General features: G+C 42.4%; 1 protein-coding gene and 2 long non-coding RNA genes across 12 annotated transcripts in view; 2 read left to right on the top strand and 1 right to left on the bottom strand.

The window, feature by feature from the left end:
* LOC120400432 overlaps nt 1–5,150 on the top strand; it is a 26,980-nt gene extending 21,830 nt beyond the window's left edge. The window contains exons 2-3 of the long non-coding RNA XR_005595802.1: nt 2,448–2,536; nt 4,975–5,150. This is a non-coding gene — a long non-coding RNA (uncharacterized LOC120400432). The remainder of the gene's footprint in view (nt 1–2,447; nt 2,537–4,974) is intronic.
* The window catches only part of EHBP1 (EH domain binding protein 1), a 330,844-nt gene that overhangs the window by 38,678 nt on the left and 271,112 nt on the right, over nt 1–21,054 (bottom strand). For 7 of the 10 annotated variants that reach the window (XM_039528959.1, XM_039528958.1, XM_039528957.1 and 4 more), the window contains 5 exons: nt 19,813–19,920; nt 9,107–9,234; nt 6,349–6,487; nt 6,091–6,197; nt 2,730–2,853 (listed from right to left, as the gene is read on the bottom strand). In XM_039528959.1, the coding sequence (XP_039384893.1) occupies nt 2,730–2,853; nt 6,091–6,197; nt 6,349–6,487; nt 9,107–9,234; nt 19,813–19,920 (606 nt within the window). The remainder of the gene's footprint in view (nt 1–2,729; nt 2,854–6,090; nt 6,198–6,348; nt 6,488–9,106; nt 9,235–19,812; nt 19,921–21,054) is intronic. The other 3 variants (XM_039528960.1, XM_039528961.1, XM_039528962.1) reach the window with 3 other exon arrangements.
* Nucleotides 12,532–14,979, top strand: LOC120400431. The gene is made up of 3 exons (XR_005595801.1): nt 12,532–12,833; nt 12,960–13,094; nt 14,817–14,979. It is a non-coding gene; the product is annotated as an uncharacterized LOC120400431 (long non-coding RNA).

The following is a 21,054-nucleotide window of genomic DNA, read 5'->3' as shown; positions in this document are numbered from 1 at the left end:
AAAAACGAAAGCTGAGGTTCTCCTGCAATCTCTTGAATCTAGAAGCTAGGATTTTGAGAAAAACACCAAATACCAAGATAGAATGAAATGGTGAGAATTGGCAACCCTGTTTTCTCAACATGTGTACCAGTGGCTAGGATAGAATTTCCACAGCCCACAAAAGATCAACAATCAGCTTCCCTAGAGGGATTTTGTACCCTATCAGGTTGTGGTAATTTTTTCTGCATCAGCTCTCAAGTTTTGATCTACAGAGCACTTGCTGGTGGTCCATGGGACGCTGGTTGGTCATTTGGTGCTGACTCTTCTTTCTTGTTTCCAGATTCTCTTGTAGGCATTCAGAAACTGAAAAAGACAAGCCTGGACACCTGTAAAAGAAGCTGGAAACAAGGCAGAGGAGCAGTTTGCCTAGCTGCTTCCATTAGGGCCCACTCCATTAAGAGGAATGGGTGAGAAAACCAGAGACATCCTTTTGTACAGAGCCACCAACAGGACTGGAGTTGCCAGACACCATCAGAAGGCTCCAGGAGGAGGGGTAGAAGAGAAGCAGGCAGTAGGGAAATATCTGCAGTGAGGCAATACTAGGAACAGGTGGCAGGGAAGCATGTGCAGGGCAAAACAGAACACAATGGAGCAGAATTTTAAAAGAAGAGCAAAAGGAGACCGTGGCTTTCCCCCCCACAAAGACAGTTAACTAAAGACAGTTAACAACACAAACATTTCCCTAATATTATTTGTCCATGTTGGAAATTTCTGTAGCTTCCCCAGGGATGTTGTATGACGACAAATGGGATATTGATTGGAAGGGGAGATGGGATCTACAGTTTGAAAAAGTTTGAAAAACCCTGCTTTAAAGGCTATGAAGGGAAGTGCAGGCAAGAGTCTCTAGTCTTGAAAGGTGTCCTCCCCCCTCCCTCCACACATGCATTTGTGCTGTTATTCTGAGAAGGAAAATACAGAATTGTCACCCTGCACTAGTCAAATAATTTATGTAAATGTAGAACTGCATTATGTAAGGAAGTTTGACAGCAAAAGGAAAATAGGCCAAGAATCCAAAAAGAATGTTTCTCAATATAGTTGCACCATTTGTAGCCCTATAGGTAAGGGTGCCCCATCAGCATCCCAGTTATAAACCTATACACCTTTGCTATGTAAATCCACTCTATACCTCACTTGCCATCTCATACCGGACACTTACAAAGAAATATTCATTTTGACTTAAGAAGTCCATTTCACTATGTCCAGGACCTGAAGAAGCTAGTAACGATTTCTGTACTTTAAAACTTAGGAAAAATGACTTTTAAAATATTAACAACAAAAACAAGGACTAGGAACAATTAGATTTAAAAGAGCTGGCTACCGTGCATGTGAACAGTGTATGTCCAGAGGAGATGCTCTGAGTTCACTTGCCTTTTAAAAATTGTTTTAAGATGCATCTTTTCTGATTTTATAAGGTTTTTTTGAGTAAATAATCTCCGTCTTTCTCTCCCCCCCACACAAACAGAATGCACACAAGGGTGTGTGATGGCACATTTATATATTAATTCTATAGTATCACATAAAGCAGGACTCTCTTGGCACTTATAAAGCCCAGAACTGCTGCCGGATCAGGGTCCTAATTTGTACACTCATATAGGGAGACAGATTCTTTGTGTGGGAATTTTTTTTTTAAATTAAAAAACAAACAAATAACAAAGGTATGTTAGAAAATAAACAAATTTAAAAAAACCCTACAATTTTGGACAGATATTGCATCCCCATTTCATGCCATGGTACTAAATTTAGTTTATTCATCTTTATACAACAGTATAAATTAATAACATCTGACTGAATCTTTAGTTTATCCCGACATAACCTTGCTTTCCAAGTTAAAGTCAGACCTTATGTTTATATTAATATTGTATACATATATAAAGATAACTTAACCACAAAATAATGTGCGGCAATTAACTTTTCTTCCCAAGAATGTTATCTTCCTAAGGCAGGATCAGTATTTTCTGAATTACAGTAAGTATTATTTATTTTTCAAATACTAAAGTACTATTTGTTCCAAACGGCATGATGCTTTTAAACCTTCCCCATCCATGACGATAATCAGCATTTAATACCAATCTAACATTCACTGCGGATGGGAACTCGCAACCACAATGCATTTTACAAAAACCTGACTATATACTTTAATCCTTTCAACTGCACCTGCAACACAAAGTATTACAGACTTTTAAAAACCTGCTCTCTTGAAAAGAAAAAATAAAAATAAAAAATTGTGCAGCATCAGTAACCAGATAATATTCTCAAATTTCAGTGATCTCGTCAATGGAGCCTTCCCCCATGTACTGTGCTCTGTTTCATGCAGTACATGGCTTTAGCTGGCCAAATCTTTTTTTTTTTTCTTTTTCCTCTGAATCAGTAGCACAGTGAAGATCTTACTTTTTTTTTTTTTTTTTTAGCAGTGGCATATCAATGAGGCACAGATGTGTATTCCAACTCTGCATGGATGAGCACACTGTTCAATAGTGCTGGCTCACACGGTATCAGGGTAAGTTATCACTTCCCATGAAGGCACTCTTATCACCAGGGCCCAGAGAGGTGGCTGCAAATCGCAGCCTTTTTATTTTCAAGGCAGTTTTGCTGAACATTCAGGCTTCAAAGATTCACACTTCCAAAACTCTATAAGAGTTTGTGAACGCTCAATTTGCCAAAACTGTTTACAGTGTAATTGGGCACCGTACCTGTGTCCATGAGATAGCGAAGGCGCTTCTCCACCAGCGCGGCACGGGTGTCAATTTGCTTTTGCTCATTCTCTAGTGCTGCCAATTCTCCTACAACATACTGACTGGTGTCTTTGAACCCTTTCTGTTAAAGAGAACAAACAAGAAGAAAAAACATCACTTGTAAGTTGCATTTTTCCTTTCCACAAACACTTAGTAAGGCACTTACCTAAACAACCAAATATCCTGCTCACTACCAAAAAGCTAACACTTACATTTTATAAACCTCGCAATTTTGCCAAATATCATTATTTGGATGCACTATTTTTTTTTTAAAAAAAAGCATGGTTTCCTTAGAGAATATTTCAGTGTCTAGATGTTGATTTTGCAGTTTTAAACGACCTGATTTTTTGAAATTCTGTATAATTTATTTCTAAGTAAGAGCTGTTGTTATATACAACATAGTAAACCTAGAGCAATAATCCAAAAGTACTATTTATATTATTATTTGCATTGATAAGTTACGTGTGATTTCTGTTACATCCAGTTTTTATTTTCTTTTAAAATGCTAATTTTTAGGGGCTGTGTTTTTAGAAAGAACCATCACAAGAACATCTTGGTGAAAATGCAAAATGTGGGTTTTGGGATTAGAAAAACAAAAACAAACTTTCTTTCTTTTTGCATCTAGTTTCTCTGTGTCAATTCTACTGATGACGCACACCAGACTAGGCTGTAATGCTTCTTCAGATTTCCCCTACTGCAGGCTATTGCCCTGATAAACAATGATCTGTAAAAGTATTGGTAATTAGTGTAGCCTTGATTCTTATCCTGACAGGTGCTGTCAAAATCCACTGCACAGTCTCTACGATGCAATGGGACTACACACTAGATCTGCTCCTCCTTCCCAGTTTTGTTAATCCCCAACTGCAATGAAGCCCCTGTATGTAGATTTTATAAATCACTTTAAAACATTTTCATGCCAGAAAAGTTATACAGCACTAAAAAGTCAAGTCTGTCCTCTGTATCCTACATGTTTCAGCACTGTCTTGAAGGACAATATATACCGGTCCTCACGAATCTCACAAAATGTCCACAAACATCCTCAGTGAACAAATCTGACTTACAAAATACACCTCTACCCCGATATAACGCGACCCGATATAACACGAATTCGGATATAACGTGGTAAAGCAGCGCTCCGGGGGGCGGGGCTGCGCACTCCGGCGGATCAAGCCAAGTTCGATACAACGTGGTTTCACCTATAATGCAGTGAGATTTTTTGGCTCCCGAGGACAACGTTATATCGAGGTAGAGGTGTAGTTGGATCTCTCACTAGGATGTAGAGAGTGGTCATTCAGTACCCCAAAGTTATTTTCATATGGCCAGATTGAGTTCAACTTCCTTTGGAGCACTATTTTGATTTGGGACATTCTCTTAGGCCCCGTCTACATGTGGGAAGCTGGGGTGTGAATCTACCTCTTGCTAGCCTAGGGCTTGAGCAAAGTACATTAATGAACTATTAATGTACGTCAGCAGGGTCCACACAGACAGTTAGTCTGTGACAGGCTAGCAAGAGGCAGATCCACATCCCATCTTGCTGCAAACTAAATGTTTGTATAGATGAGGCTGACATAAAAGAGGTCTTACATAGTGCTGAAACATTATAGTTGGGGTATTTATGCAAAAGAAGTTAGGATGAAAATACTACTATTTCAGGGATGCCTCCTCCACATTTTCTTCATAATCACCAATAAGCCTTCAGGAATTCTCCCCAAGGCTCTTTGAGACAGTTTTAAGGTTGAGAAGCTTAATACAGATGAGGCTTGTTTTCAGATTCCTCTTGTCCTTTGCAAAGGGATATACCTACAGCCATTATCCTTTGGGGATAGGAGGGGAAAATGCAGGCTCTTTTATCATCTGTATTTCCCTATCACTGGCTAACTTGTTGCTGGATTAGTTAGTCAGACACAACTAATTTGACTGAATTTTTTCAATTGTTTCTCAGTAAATATTGCTGAAAGAGTCGGTACAGCTTCACAGTTGTACAATAGGGATAAAAATCATTATAGCCGGGTATTACTGCAAATAAAGATAAATTCACTGTGAAGGCTGAGAGGATGGCATAAGTCCCACAACTATATGTAACAAGTCTGGAACTTTAAGATCTTGGGCACCTGGTGAAATAGGCATGTTGTTGCAACACACTGCGGTCACACCAGAAAATAGCATCAGTTCTAAAGGAAACTTTTTTTCACCTGTCTCGTAGCCACAACGCAATTACTGAGAGACAGCCTCCAAGTGGAGTACATGAACAAGAGAATTAGTGTGGGCGAGTTGAAGTGATGTATGATATGTGAAATATATTGCCTTTCAACTACAATTAATTGAAAACAGTATAAAAATGTCACTAATGTCAGCATGCAGAATTGTTCACAATGCTATTAGAAGATGAAAAGAAATGCTGTGTCAGGATGAAATATTCCAAGTGTTCATGTGTATTATCTGCATTTATAATGTGAATTCACTGAGGAAGACCTTACCTGCTTTGCTAAAGCACAGCTATGCTAATAAAGTAGCTGAGAGATTGTTAAGAAGTTAGGTGATTTACTATAGGTATCACAGCATTACAAAATCTCTAACTGGCACTGAAGTGCTTCAGTAAAAAGAATGAACGTATTTAGACAAATTGTGGACAGCAACATATGACCACCATCAAAGACTATGCTGTGATTCCAGTCAAAAAATTCAGGTTAAAACTTGTTCTTCCTGCTTCTGTCCCGCAGCTGTCCATCAAAAGCAGCTTTCTCCCTGCGGTCTATCAAATATTTCCCTCACAAATCAATTTTACACATGATCAGCCCATACCCCTACTGAGCTGAACCTCCCCGTTAATTAAGTGAAGAAATTACCATATATATTATATTAATGCAAACATCATTCAGCTAGTAATTCACGGCTGATCTGGATAATGGAAAGGTTGAACACCCATTAACCCAAGCCAACAAAATGGGTTGGCTGAGAAATTCTAGCAGGTCTCATGTGACTCTTCCCTCTAACTGCAGCTCTGCGGTATCTGCTATTGTAATAATTAAAATCCTCCCGGTAGATCAATACTGGAATCTCTTTATGGGAAGTGCCCTGATGGAAATGTCTCAAGGAAGCTGGGGCTGTGGAACTCTGAAAAATTCATTTTTTTTTTATCTGACAATTATCACCACACTGCAGACTAATTCAACAGCGCACCCCTCTCACTCTGCTTTGAATGCACTGGAGATTGACATCTAAAAAACCCTAACATCTCATTTTAACAAATAAAGGCACTATTTCCACATACAGTTTGGAATTATCAGCAATCATGAAACCAGACAAAAAATTAATATACATTAAGCACTTCATCTTCTGATGGCTTCCTCTGAGTTTCAGTTATCGCTGCCTTCTCCTCATTTCCTCTCTTTGTATCTTCCTGTATTGATCTTTGCCTTTTCATCTCTTGAAAAAAGGGGAAAGACATGTAAAATTATTATAAAGCTTGATATTTGTGTATTGAAATGTGGACTTACATTATCAGGATTTTAATATATTTATTGTTAAATATTATTAAATCATAAGATGGGAAAACATGTTTTATATTTTCTCCTACCTGGTCGGTTCTCAACATATTGACTGAAAGACTGGAGCTGAGTTTTTCTGACTGTAGAGTCCTTGCTGAACACAACAGGATTTCTAAAACGTTCTGTTGCTTTTTGTAATCGCTCAGCACGATGTTCTTCTGTTCCATTCTGTCAGAAAAACAAGACATACAACAGATTCTTTTGTTTACAAATGTGAAATCACACATTGGAAAGGTATGTTTCAATGACAGAACACAATGCGGGGTTTGCAGAGAATTTCACAACTCAGATTGCTGTTTGTGTGGGATAAAAGTATCAGCCGCTGAAAAAAGCAGAGTGATGAACTTTTTTTTTTGGCGGTGATTGGTTTTGGTTTGTTTGGCATCATCAGGCAGGACTCTGTATTACTCAACAGCAAGATATGTTAACTATGACGAATATCTTTCAGTGGTGTGGATTTTAAATGACAGATAACTCTTTTACAACTTTAATTTGTCCTGCCTGGTATACATTAGTGCCAACCTGCATAATGTATACTCCTAAACATGATCTATAATCACTTTAAAAGCATGTTGCCTTTAGTCTTTCTCCCTCACAATTCTGCCCAGTAAAGAATTCTATCGTTTTGTATAGTCCCACCGACTTGTATGACAAGAAGAACTAGTTTCTAATTTTATGCCCATTGAGATAAACCACTAATGCTGGATGAAGGCTAAAAGGTAGGATTATAATACTATCCCACTGAACTGCATTTCATCAGCTATAACTTTCCAAAGCCAGATTTGTAAGTAAGCCCTTTACAGCTAAGGAAACTACAATTATCTTTTCCAGAGCTTCCTATGTTAATACTGGTAACAAATTCAAATGGTTCTATCAACATGAAATATCCCAGAAGACTGAACCACTGCAATGTGTGGAAACTGCAGATACCGAGGTGCTGTGTACCAAACAAATATTTCATTTTATACCTAATCTTTTATTATTTTTATTAAGTGTTTTGAAAGTAAATAGGGAAAGGCTAAGATGCATGACTAATAGCTAAGCCTGCTGAATGCTGAAACTGGTTATCAAAAGCTACCAAGACTTTGCCCTTCCTCTGCATTGAGACAATCAGTAATGAGGGAGTTCTCCAATGGCCTATTCTCTAGCCTCGAGGAGGCCTGGGATACAGAATCCTCAAGGGAAGGTAACAGTTTATCCTTTTCCACAAACACAGAATGCCTCATTTATAAACGTGTAAACTGCATTTTATTAAAACACAAATCCAACTCAATGCGGAAAGCTCCATGAGAACAGATGGACACCATATATTCTTTGCAATACCATTTTTAAACTCTTCGTTAAAAAGACGTACACAAAGGCACGCTGTTAAGTTGCACCTTTTGTTGGAGTAACTTAAAAAAAATCAATTAATACAGAAAAGCTTTTATAAAGAAACACCATTTTCATCAGGTTAGCGGATATCAAATTGCCCTAATGAAGGTGCCTGTGTGCCATTAATTGAACTAAGCTTTAAAAAAGTATCACTCTCATTAGATGCATGTTTTTCCAGATGTATGTTTTTGGGCTGCTATGATTCTGGTTTTAAATAAAAGGTGGTTTCCTGTTGTTAGGACAATAGATATTTGAAGTATGAACTCAAGTCTTTACCAAAATAAACAAACAAGGCTAATTTTTTAGGCCTGGCAACATGCTAAAATATCAGTGCGATTAGCAAGTAAATCCCATTTTAAGAAACCTTTTTATGACTAGGGACTTCTGCCACTTTACAAATGTATTCCTCTAAGCCCACTAATTCAGTTAGCCTTTTCAATCCATTGTATTATTCTTGGGCCAGCTTCATTTTGCATTAAATCCACTGCAGAAAGCTAAACTGAACGCAAAAATCAGACTTGATCCAGGCTTCCTTTTGTTCAAAGATAGAGACCGAAAGTCCTCTACTGCTGCCACACACTTTCATCACCAATTTATAGGAACCGACAGTGTAAGGGAAAAGCAATGAAAGTCATTGTTTTGGGACTTCAAAGCATCTCTGTATCTGGGGAAGGAAATCCTTTCAGTCAGCAGTGCTGTCCCCACAGTCTGCAGGTGGGTGAAAAGTTATACACAACTGGAAGTGCCCCAAAGCCATACAGATATTAATGACATGCACAGGGTATTTTTTATTTAGTTGTAATAACATAAAAGGGCCTAATTAAGAAAATGAAATGGAAAACTCATAGGTATGTACTTTATGTTAAAATGATGTACATTAAAGATTGACAAAACATGCAGTGTATATACTTGTCTTAAAATTCATTTTTCTCAGAATCATTCACTTCCAGATTACACAGACCTCTATATATTTTTACAACATAATACATTCTAGTTTTGGTTGAGCAAGACAGGTGGTGAGAGACTTGAAAGGGAAGAAAAATATGTGGTGTCCAATTTTGCTCTCACTGCAGTCAATGAGAATTTTGCCACTGACTCTTCCTATGCCTTCATTTCAGATTTAAGTGGTAAGCTGAACAGTAAGAATTTAGAGGTGTTTGTACAGACCTCACGATTATGCCAGCCAATTACAGTTATAGCTATAGTATGGCTAAAAAAAAAATCATAATATAAACAGAAAATGTGTTGATTGATACATAGAAAACCCCCACTGCACTGCAAACTCTGCAGCTGCACTGCCCAGCAGATTCTTACTGTGATGGATTTGATAAGAAATTATTTTCCTCATCATAAAGTACAAAACAGAAATCAGAACACACAGGTACTGAGATAAAAGCATTAATCAAAACTTACCTTAATGTCTTGCTCTGAGCTATCAGTTACAGCTTTCTGAGCAGCACTGGAGAGTGAATTTGCCACCTGTGGCTGAGCTTCTAGGAGCTTCTTCAGCTTCAAATCCACCAACTTACTGTTTTGTTCTGCTAAATATGCAAATACCATGTACAACAGAGTGAGATGCATTTAAATGGAGAGTTGCTACAACAATGTATCAGTTTAATAGAATTCGTAGTACTATCATTTTAAACTAAAAAGTGAAAACCGAGGAGAAAAAGATCTTTAAAGCACATATTGAACTAGATCTGTGTGTGTTATACATACAAACATCTCCCAAGTTTTCTTAAAAACATACATTAAAGAAAGTTAGCACTTGGTTCTGCACCATCAAGTACAGCTTGTACTATGTTATAAAGTAGTGAATGATAAACACATGAACTTCACAAAATGTTAAGTTCCTCTCAGCTAGTACACACATACTCTGGCTTCTCTTTTGGATATATAAAAACTCCTAGAGAAGAATTTACTTTAAGATGGACTATTAAAAATTCATCAGGTATTTTAGGTTCTGATAAATTAATATTATTTGTAAACTTGAATGGTTAACACAAGGTTCCTTGGGCACAGCTTCTCAACTTTAAAACCAGAGTGACAACAAAGTCATCTTTCTAGTAATGTTTGTTATAAATTATGGAATATAATGGAGTTAGGGGTGAAATCAAATACTTTTATTACTCCATAAAAAAATAAAATCTTCAGGACCCTCATCCAAACGCCCAATGAAGTCACTGGAAAAATTCCTATGGACTTTGCATCAGGTCTCATGTGTACAATATTTCACTTCCCATTAATGCTTATTTGACTACATGCAAAGTATATAGTGTTTTGTATGTGAGTAGTGTGTGCACCTACACACCCCCACCCCAACCATACATATGACCACACACATATTTGAGAGAGCGAGAGAGAGAGAGATATGTTAATAGAATATATTACAATTTTGTGAGCTACAGTCACACTGGTAGGGAGCAGAAGGTGCATCACCTGGAGGCATTATGCACGCAAGTCGTGCTTGGGGTGAACACACTGCAGAACAGCACTTGCTACATGTGTTCTACAGGTGTACCTTGCACTCCAAATTGCAGTCCTGTACCCACAAGCTAGAATGCAGGAAGGAGGAGCCAAATTAATTTCCTAACCGCACTCCTTCTAAGGCTTGGAGTTCTGTGAACAGTGTTGGACATCCTGTTCCCCAAAATATTCCTGGGGCATTAACAACCAAATATCTGCCTGCCTCCTACAGAGACGTGATGTGACGGGGTGTGATGAAGGACAGCTTCACTCTTCTCTGGCACACCCAGCGGCGGCTCCAGGCACCAGCATGCCAAGCGCGGGCCTGGGGCGGCAAGCCACGTGAGGGTGGCAGGTAGGTTGCCTTTGGCGGCATGCCTGCGGAGGGTCCGCTGGTCCCGTGGCTTCGGCGGACCTCCCGCAGGCGTGCTGCCGAATCCGCGGGACCGGGGACCTCCCGCAGGCAAGCCACCAATGCACAGTGGCCATAATTTAGCCTAAGATATGAGTGCACACACATATGCACTGGCTTATACATAAACACCATGCAATATTTTTAATACACAGATGTTCACGTTTTATAAAATACATTCACAGCAGCACATGGTAGCAGCATTAACAAATATTGATGCAGGATTTAAAATCAACAACTTCCACATTTTAAAAAAAAGTTCTCAAACCAGTTTCCTTTTACTTCATTTATGGATTCTGCCTAAAATTCTATGGAAAGAAGGATTCAGCAGGTAACAAATTGATTAATCAAGTCACCGATGATCTCAAATAGAAAGGACCCCTTGCGTGTGCATCCTATCCATCTGTCCCCAACAGGATCTCTCTCTTACAAAAATGGTCCACAGAAAGAAAGGTTGGAGAACCACTAGGTTAGGAGACATATCATAAATAATCAATTCCTGATTGCCTTCTCCTCCCAAGTATAAAGAAGTAACTCACCTTGTGCAATAATGAGGGTTCTTCGAGATGTGTCCTATGAGTACTCCACTGTAGGTGTGCTTGTGTCCCTGAGCTGCAGATCAGAGAACTTCAGTAGCAGGGTCCATTAGGCCCACACATGCGCTGTCCCCCCACATGCTGTGCCACGAGTCTAGTCAGCACGCATGGGCTAACCCCCCTCAATTCCTCCTCTGCCACAGAGTCACTGACAAGAACTCCGATGTAGAGAGGAGGTGGGTGGATTATAGAGCACCCATAGTGACCATTCTTGAAGAAGGCGATGGATGAGATCGATCTTGTGGCATGTGTACAAACTGAATATGGAAGGGTCACGTTGCTAATTTGGTAGTACTGTCTGATGTAGTTCGGAACCCACTTAGTGAGCCTTTGGTTTGATATTGCTGAGTCCTTGGATCTTTCCACAATGGAGAAGGAAAGTCTAGGACAGTGTTCTCCAAACTTTTTGCCCCCACCCCTCCCTTACCTGGTTCATGCCGCCCTGGGAGCTGTGATTGGGGGCTGGGACTGGGAGCAGGTCTGCGGTCAAGGCCAGAGGCCGCAGTGGGAGTGGGGCCTCATCCAGGAGCGAGGCCACAGTTGGGGCCAGGAGCTGGAGCTAGGGGCCACAGTTAGAAGCAGAGCCCCGCCAGGAGCAGGGCTGGGAGCTGGGGCTGGACCTGCACCTGGGGCCAGATTGGAGCTGGGGGCAGATTGCTTCCTCCCCACCTCCTGGGGGCTGGCCTGGGCCCCACTGTGCCCCACAAATATTCCTCTGTGCCCCTTAGGGGGCACACTCCACAGTTTGGGGACCACTGGTCTAGGGGAGTTCCTGAAGGCCCTCATCCTGTCAAGGTAGAAGGCCAGGACTCTCCTGATGTCGAGGGTGAGGCATGGGGTAGAAGACTGGAAGGTGAATCAATTGATTCACATGATACAGAGTGAATACCTTGGGGATGAATTTTGGATGCACCCTGAGTATAATCCAGAAAGACTACTGTGTAGCGGGGATGTGCCATCAGGGCTGCTATCTCTCCTATTCTTCTGGATGAGATAATCGCTATCAAGAACGCCATTTTCGTTGATAGATGTCAAAAGTCAGCCCTTTCAATATCAGGTTTAGATCTTACATGGGGGTAGGAAATGGACACAGGTGTTCTTGACCGCTCTCAACTTGAGGAGATTGATGTGGAGGGATATCTCAGCAGGCAACCATTTGCCTTGTGTCATAAGGCCATTTAAATGCATGCCCTGCTCTGTATGTGATGCATTGGTGCTAAGGAGCGACAATGGTGATGTCTGCAAGAAGGGGGTCCCTTTGTACACATTTATTTTATTAAACCCTTAAGGAATCATTTTGTGGTTGGATCTGACAGCACTGAGTACCCCTCTACAGGTTGGTGAAAAGCTATGATAGCTGCTAGATGGACCCTAAGAAAGCTTAGGGATAGTCCTGACTTTTTAAGGGTCAGACCATGGTCTAGGATGTGTGGAAGAGACGTGGATGTTGGACAGATTTGTTGGGACATGAACCAAATCTGAAACCTCAACCATTTCTGCAGGTATGTGTGTCATGTGGAGGACTTCTTACTGTGGAATAGAACCTCTTGTATTTCCCTGGAGCAGGAGCTCTCTAGCTGCTGGAACCACCTTTGAGGAGCCATGCTTTGAGGCAGAGAATCCCCAGGTTGGGATGCAGAGTATGCCCTTTGTCCTGTGAGAGGAGGTGAGGAATAGCTGGGAGGGAGATTGATGGGCACGTTGCGAACTGTGCCAAGCAAGGGTACTAGGTCTGTCTTGGCCAGGTAGGAGCGACCAGAATGACATGAGTGACGTCCCTTTTTATTTTTAGTAGGACCTTCAGAAGTAGAGGAAATGGAGGGAAGATGTAAAGAAGATCCCCGTCCCATGGGAAAAGAAGGGCATTGCCCAGGGAGTGCTGTTCCATCCCCGCCCTGGAGCAGTAGCATGGACATTTCTTGTTCTGGTAAGTGGCAAATAGGTCTATGGATGGTGATCTCCATCGTGTGACGAGGTCATGAAACACAAACGGCTGTATCTCCTACTCGTGACTGAGATTGTCTACTATTGAGTTCTGTGTGCTGGGAGGAAACCCGTGGACAGGGTGATGTCATGGGAGATGTACCAGTTCCATAAGGTCATTGCTTCCTCACACAGGGAGGGTGACCTGATTCTCCCCTTACTGAGTAATGTAGTACATGTATGCTATATTGTCTGTTAGGATCTTTGGGTATGATCCTGCAATCAGCAGGAGGAAGTGGACACAGGTGTTCTTGACCGCTCTCAACTCGAGGAGATTGATGTGGAGGGATATCTCTGCAGGCGACCATTTGCCTTGTGTCAAGAGGCCATTTAAACGCATGCCCTGCCCTGTGTGTGATGCATTGGTGCTAAGGAGCAATGATGGTGATGTCTGCGAGAAGGAGATCCCTTTGCACACATTGGCCAGGTCCTTCCACCAATCTAAGGAGTTTCTGATCCTGATAGGGGTTTGTCCAACCTGACCCTATTTGGTCTGTAAACTGAACTGAACCACTGTTGGAGGCATCACATGTGGAGTCTGGCATGCGGTATCACTGCCATGCCCGCTGCCGTATGTCCTAAGAGTTGGAGGTGGAGCCTGGCCGGTACTTGTGGGCTGCATTGAACAGTGTCTATGAGTGAAACCAGGGATAAGAATCTGTGTTGGAGGTTAGGAGGTCTTTGGTCTGTAGGGTGTTCAGGTCAGCCCCTATGAATTCCAGGAGTTGCTCTGCAGTGCGGGTTGACTTCTGCGTGTTGATCTGTAGACCCAGTTCTGTGAACAAGTGTATCGTAGTATCAATGACTTGGTGAGCCTCCTTGAGAGACTGGGTTCTGAGGATACAATCGTCCGGGTATAGGTAAATCATTATCCTTTGTGAGTGTAAATGAGCAGCTACCACTGAGAGAATTTTGGAAAATACTCTCGGGGCCAATGAGAGCTCGAAGGGGAGGACTCTGTATTAGTAATGATCATGTCCCAGAGTGAACCTGAGAAATCGTCTGTGAGTTAGTAGGATCAAGATGTGAAAACAGATGTCCTGGAGGTCAAGGGTCAAAAACCAGTCTACCAGTTCCAAGGCTGGAATGATCATTGATAAGGTGACCACCTTGTGCTTCTGAGCCTTGACAAACTTGTTGAAAGCTCTGAGGTCCAATAAGGGTCTCCAACCTCCTTCCTTAGAGGCATTAGAGTAGAATCCCTTGCCTCATAGATGTTGAGGTAGTGGTTCTATAGCTCCTAACCTACTCCTGTAGCAGTAAACTTCAGTGAAAGTCTTTCAAGAGGGATGGGGAAGGGTGTTGTGGAGGGGGTAGGGAGGTGAAATGGATGGAGTACCTGGATCAGACGATCTGTAAGACCCATTGGTCTGATGTTATGCATTCCTAGGCACTGCAAAACATTGCCAGTCGGTGACCAAATGGGTGTACAATGATGTTGGTTGTATCAGTCGCAGGGAGTGGTCCTGTGGTGCCTCAACCTGCCCATCAAAAGTGGAACTTAGATGCAGGGGGTTGGGATGAAGGTTGTGGGCCCGATAGCTTGCATTTGGGGAATATCTCTTTCTTTCTTTGTGGCTTGTAATGGCGCTGAGGTTCGTATTGAGCCACATATGACCTATGCTAGGATTGAAGACTAAATTGTCTCTCTTGCCCGGGTGTATAGATTCCCAGCAACCTGACGGTAGCCCTGGAATCCTTCAGCGTATGAAGGGAAGTGTTGGTCTTTTCGGCAAAGAGCTTTGTGCCCTTGAAGTGAAGATCTTCCACTGTAGACTGAACCTCTTTCGGGAATCCCGACAAGTGGAGTCACGATGCCCATCACAGCACCACCGCCATGGAGATGGACCTAGCTGATCTGTTGGCGGCGTCAAAGGACAATTGTAGTAATGTTTCTGCCACTAGTTGCCCTTCCTGTATGATGGCCTAGAAGGATTCCCAATGTACCTCTGGCAGTTTTTCAATAAAATCATTAAGTTTATTATAATATGGGCAATTGTATTTGGCTATGAGCACCTGACAGTTGGCAATATGGAAGTGTAAGGTGGCGAGGAATACACCTTTCTACTGAAAAGATCAAGATGCTTCCAATTCCTGTCATAGGGCATAGCTGTGGACTGGTGTTGTCAGACACGGGAATTGACAGTGTCCACAACAATGGAATTGTATGGAGGGTGGGAAAAGAGGAATTCCAATTCCTTGCTGAGGACATAATATTTTTTGTCCACACATTTGCAATTTGGCACCACCAATGCTGGGGTTTTGCACACTGTTTTTGCCAGGTATAAAATGGCTTCATTTATTAGGAGGGCAATCTTTGAGGAGGATGAAAAGTGGAGAATATCAAGAAGCTGATATTGACCTCCTCTAGTGGTATGTGGAGGGTGTCCGCCACCCTCTTCGCCAGCTCTTGGAAAAGATGGAACTTGTCTGCCAGAAATGGTTGGGGAGGCATGATGGCTTTGTCCAGAGAAGAGGAGGACATGGTCTTTAGTGTTATTTCCTCCTCAGGACCGGCTTCCTGTTCCTCTATCTCCTGAAGCAGTTCCAAGGCCCTGGATGCTGTGGCCAAGGGTGTGTACCTGGAGGGTTCTCAGGCGAGGCTTGAAGCTCGAGAAGCAGGCTGTCAGTGTGCCACCCAAAGGTTCCAATATGGCCATTCTGGTGGCATAGGGCCTGGTGGAAGTACTCATAGGTGAGGGGGACGGATAGCTCAGTGGTTTGAGCATTGGCCTGCTAAACCCAGGGTTGTGAGTTCAATCCTTGAGGGGGCCATTTAGGGATTTGGGGATTGGTCCTGCTTTGAGCAGGGGGTTGGACTAGATGATCTCTTGAGGTCCCTTCCAACCCTAATGATTCTATGATCTGTGGGTACATTCTCAGGCCTTGTTGGTAGTGGGTCTCATATGGAGCTTGGGAGGAGTACTGTGAGACCATCTCCTCTGACTCATAGACTTTAAGGTCAGAAGGGACCATTATGATCATCTAGTCTGACCTCCTGCACAATGCAGGCCACAGAATCTCACCCATTCATTTCAATAACAACGCCCTAACCTATGTCTGAGTTATTGAAGTCCTCAAATTGTAGTTTGAAGACCTCAAGCTACAGAGAATCCTCCAGCAAGTGACCCGTGCCCCATGCTGCAGAGGAAGGCGAAAAACCTCCAGGGCCTCTGCCAATCTGCCCTGGAGGAAAATTCCTTCCTGACCCCAAATATGGCCATCAGTTAAACCCTGAGCATGTGGGCAAGACTCACCAGCCAGCACCCAGGAAAGAATTCTCTATAGTAACTCAGATCTCATCCCATCTATCATCCCATCACAGACCACTGGGCATACTTACCTGCTGATAATCAAAAGTCAATTGCCCAATTAATTGCCAAAATTAGGCTATCCCATCATACCATCCCCTCCATAAACTTATCAAGCTTAGTCTTAAAGCCAGATAGGTCTTTTGCCCCCACTACTCCCCTTGGAAGGCTGTTCTAGAACTTCACTCCTCTAATGGTTAGAAACCTTCGTCTAATTTCAAATCTAAACTTCCTAGTGTCCAGTTTATATCCATTTGTTCTTGTGTCCGCACTGGTACTAAGCTTAAATAATTCCTCTCCCTCCCTGATATTTATCCCTCTGATATATTTATAAAGAGCAATCATATCCCCCCTCAACCTTCTTTTGGTTAGGCTAAACAAGCCAAGCTCTTTGAGTCTTCTTTCATAAGACAGGTTTTCCATTCCTCGGATCATCCTAGTAGCCCATCTCTGAACCTGTTCCAAGACAGCAAAGGGGCATGGCATGGCTGAGGGAATATCCTCCGTGTCCGGTAAAAGCTCAGTGCCACGATGTATGCTGAGATCTCTGATTTGGTGGAATTCTGCCAGTGCAGAACGTCCTGCTGTCGGGAAGGGGGGCGGTGGAGACCCAGTCTGCACTGGTCTCTCCAGTGCTGGGTGAACTGCTGCTGGCAGTGCTGAGGCCAACTCATGTACCAGGACCGTCTTCTTAGAGTGCTTACTCAGTACCAAGGGATAAGAAGACTTGGTGCCCATGCCCATAGGTTCTGTGGGCCTGTCAGCAGTACCGGGAGCCGATGGCCGTTGTGAGGCATGGGTGCCAGATTGAGATGGTCACGGTGCTGAGGATACCAAGTGAGATGGCAATTGTTTGCAGCTATCTCTGGGGTTACTTAGAGAGCTTGTGAGAGGGATCCCAGGCCTACTTCTTCGACGCACTTCTCTTAGATGTCAAAGATTATGGGGAAGATTCACATCCGCCAGGAGATCGAGGTTGGAAAGTTGCCTCAAAGATGATGATTTTCTGGTGGAGCTCTCTGTCTTTGCAGGATCTCGGCTGGAGCTGCTGGCAGAAGGTACACAGAGCGCTTATCTGCCACCGGGACCGCCTTTTTGCAGGTGCAGCACTTCCTGAAGCCCAGGGTGCTGGGCATACCCCGATAAGGGGAAGGGACCCCAGGGGGAAAAAGGCCAGAAAAAGACAAGAAGAATTACAACTAGACTAAAACTAGAACTATCACTGGGAAAACTATCTGACTGAGAAGCAAACAGAGGAACAATAGTCTTAACAGACTGCTACTGGCTCTGTGTCTAGCCAGGGGTGGTTGAGAAGGAACTGAGAGGGGTTAGCCTGTGCATGCTGACTAGCCTCATGGCGCAGCATGAGGGGGACAGCGCATGTGCGGGCGCAATGGACACTGCTACTGAAGCTCTTCGATCAGCAGCGCAGGGATGCAAGTGCACCTACAATGGAGCACCCACAGGGACACATCTCGAAGTACCTATATTTACTGGAAAATCTTTTGATAGGCTTCTATTTCTGGCCGTCAGATTAGATGATCACAGTAATTTCTTTTAGCCTTAAAATCCATGAATCTTTTAAACATCAGTTTAACCCTAACACTAGAAATATTCAATATATTTTCTGCACAGAAAATATCAAAGCAGAAATAATAAATGATGTGATTCAAGCTTATTAGGCATACAAATTAGCCTGCTCTGAGTGCTATTCCAAATTGAAGTACTTAATTATTTGTTGCTGCAGCTCAAAACACCCAATTTACCTCATCCAAGACATGATCAACTGACATGCAACCATTGTAAACAAACTGATATATAGATCATCATCAACTTAGTGTACAAAGAGCCACATATTAAGTAAAGCAGTTTGACTTAGTATACAATGGGCCAGATCCATGGGTCTAGCTAGTGTAGACAGAATGTGAGGACTTGTCTACATGGTGGGGTAATGTGCTTTACGGGTGGTCTATGTGTTGCATGTTCATTGCTCTGTGTAGACCTTGCTGATGCGCTTTAATATAATGCTGTTTGAAACAGTATTAGGTTAAAACGCCCTAGGGAACCTTTAGTGCACACCAGCAGGGTCTACATGGACAAATTAATGCACAACACATTAGTGCAGTTTAGAAATCACACCCCCAGACAGCGCCTTACCCCACCAGGTAGACAAGCCCTCAGTCACAGGATGGCTAAAAGCTCTCCCTAGCACGCCCTTGTTCCTGGTGCTGCTCCATGCAGGCCATACTTCTCTGGGCTGCTCTAACTTAAGCCAACTTGTAATGGGGCCACACGAAGCCAAAAAAGCAGCCATGTGGTGTACCATAGCAAAGGGGTGCACTGACCACGCTCCTTTTTCCTACTACCCTGGCAGCAGGCAGGGTGGACAGAGTATAAGCCCCTCCAATGGCTCTATAGCATTGCAGGATCAGAGAGCCATTTAGACAAGTATGTGGACGCTGTGAGATTTTCAAAAGTGCCTAAGCAAGTTAGGTGCCTGACTGACTAAGAGGCTTTGGAAAATTCCATTATGTGCTTATCTGAATTTTTAGACATCCAGATATCTTTAAAAACCTGGCTTCTAGTTACCTGAGAGAATATCCCCATGGGTAAATATTGTCATACAGTTGTGTCAGTGAAGGAATCTGAACTCAAGCTTCCGTGGTTTAAAATTCCAATAAGGGGTTATCATCCTTACATATTATTATTATTTGGCAAGCATGCAAAGTGGTCACGTACAGGCCATTCTAATAATATTGATGATTTTGAAATTTGGTATCGAAAAAACTGTTATTTTTAACTTTGTAACCCACCTACGGCCAATTCTGTGTTGGTTTACACCTCACACAACCCCACTGGGAGGAACTCAAGGGGACTGCACAGGGTGTAAGTCTGAACAGAATTTGTGCTCCATAATCTGAGCACAAATACATAATACATAAATAATCTACAATACATAAATAAATGAACAGTGACCAGTAAAAACAAAACAAAACAAAAAAATGCACCCAACCCCTTGAAGTGTAATCCCTCTACAGACTTGTGAACACAAAAACCTGCATGGCTTGGCTGGTGCAGCTAGTGTAATCACACCTTATCTCCAAACAGGAACACACATTGGAATCCATCATTATAGGAAATATTTCTTTTGTTGTTGATCTTAAATTTGAAACAATAATAAACATGAAAGCAAATAATTCAGGAAAGTGAAATGAACTTAAGGGTTAAAAAGATTTGAAAAAAGACACACAGCTAGGCTAACATTACTAAACAGATAAAAGACACATTGGTACTGATGATGAAGAAGTGTTAGTCATGCAAAATACACAAAACAGCCATTATTTAAATTACCAGTAGAATCAAGGTCATTTTCTAGGTTAGTAAGTTCATCTCCACCTTCTGTAACAGAGCATTCAGGAATCTCCTCATTAGTATTTATCTCAGTATTATCATCCTCATCTGTAGGAACATGTAGCGTTAACGTTAGTACTTTGTCTTGTTCATGCACCATCCTAGTAAAAACATTAGTGGTTTAGTGACAGTTGAGCACCACTGTGGCAAGAAATGCAAACTGAAGTAACGAAATCAGTCTGCAGGGAGATTTCCCAGTTTTCACTAATAGGTATATCTTTAAACTGATGCAATTCAGTATATACACACAGTGGAGGTGCAATGGATGTAATCAGGGCAGAATCTGGCCTCAGGTACAATCTTCAATTGGGCTGGATGTCTGACCAATGTCAAAGCGCACACAAGTTATATTTCTTTTTCTTGCACCCTTCAGCATTCTAACAGGCTACCTGTGGATCACCGCGTCATTATGGCTGATCTTTGATACAGTAACACATTGTGAGAACCATCCTTACAAGTAGACACCTACTGCTCTGTCACAGCACCAGTCCGAATGGTGAGGCCAGTTGGCAAGGAATGCAGAGTTTTAATAAATAATCTTCATTAGATTTTGCACTTCCATGGGGCCCTTCCATTGAGCATCTCAACGCAGTTTACAAACATGAATTAAATAAGCCCCATAACATTCCCATGAAGTAGGTAGATACTATTATCCTCATTTTGTAGATGGTAAAACCAAGGCATAGAAAGGGTAGGGGACTTAAGGAAGGTCAAGCGATGAGCAGGTGCCCGAGCCAGGAACAGAATTCATGAAAAGTCCTGACTCCTACTTTCCTTATTTTACTGAGAGACCATATACTGTCCGTACAGTGAAATTAAAATAAAGTAACATGAAAAGTAAGTCAGTAAAAGCTGGGTAACACCTTCAAAATGTTTAGCTACATTTTATTTAATAATTTCTAGTTTCTTCAAGTGAAGCCGTTTGCTGTTTGGCATGTACGTACATGAGAAATGGACTGAGGGGTATCTAGAGACTGGAAAGGGAAAGAGGATGGCTTTCATATGAAGGCCCCCCCCGCGGCAGCTCCCCACTCCGCCCTGAGGCGCCCCCCTACGGCAGCTCCCCACCCCCTCTCCGCCCTGAGGCACCCTCCTGTGCCCCAGCTCACCCCTGCTCCGCCTCCTCTCCGAGCACGCCGTTGCCGCTACACTTCTCCCGCCTCCCAGGCTTGCAGTGCCTAA

This window comes from Mauremys reevesii, linkage group 3 (assembly GCF_016161935.1).
Source record: "Mauremys reevesii isolate NIE-2019 linkage group 3, ASM1616193v1, whole genome shotgun sequence".
Classification (NCBI taxonomy): domain Eukaryota; kingdom Metazoa; phylum Chordata; order Testudines; family Geoemydidae; genus Mauremys; species Mauremys reevesii.
This window is presented reverse-complemented; position numbering and strand designations above follow the sequence as displayed.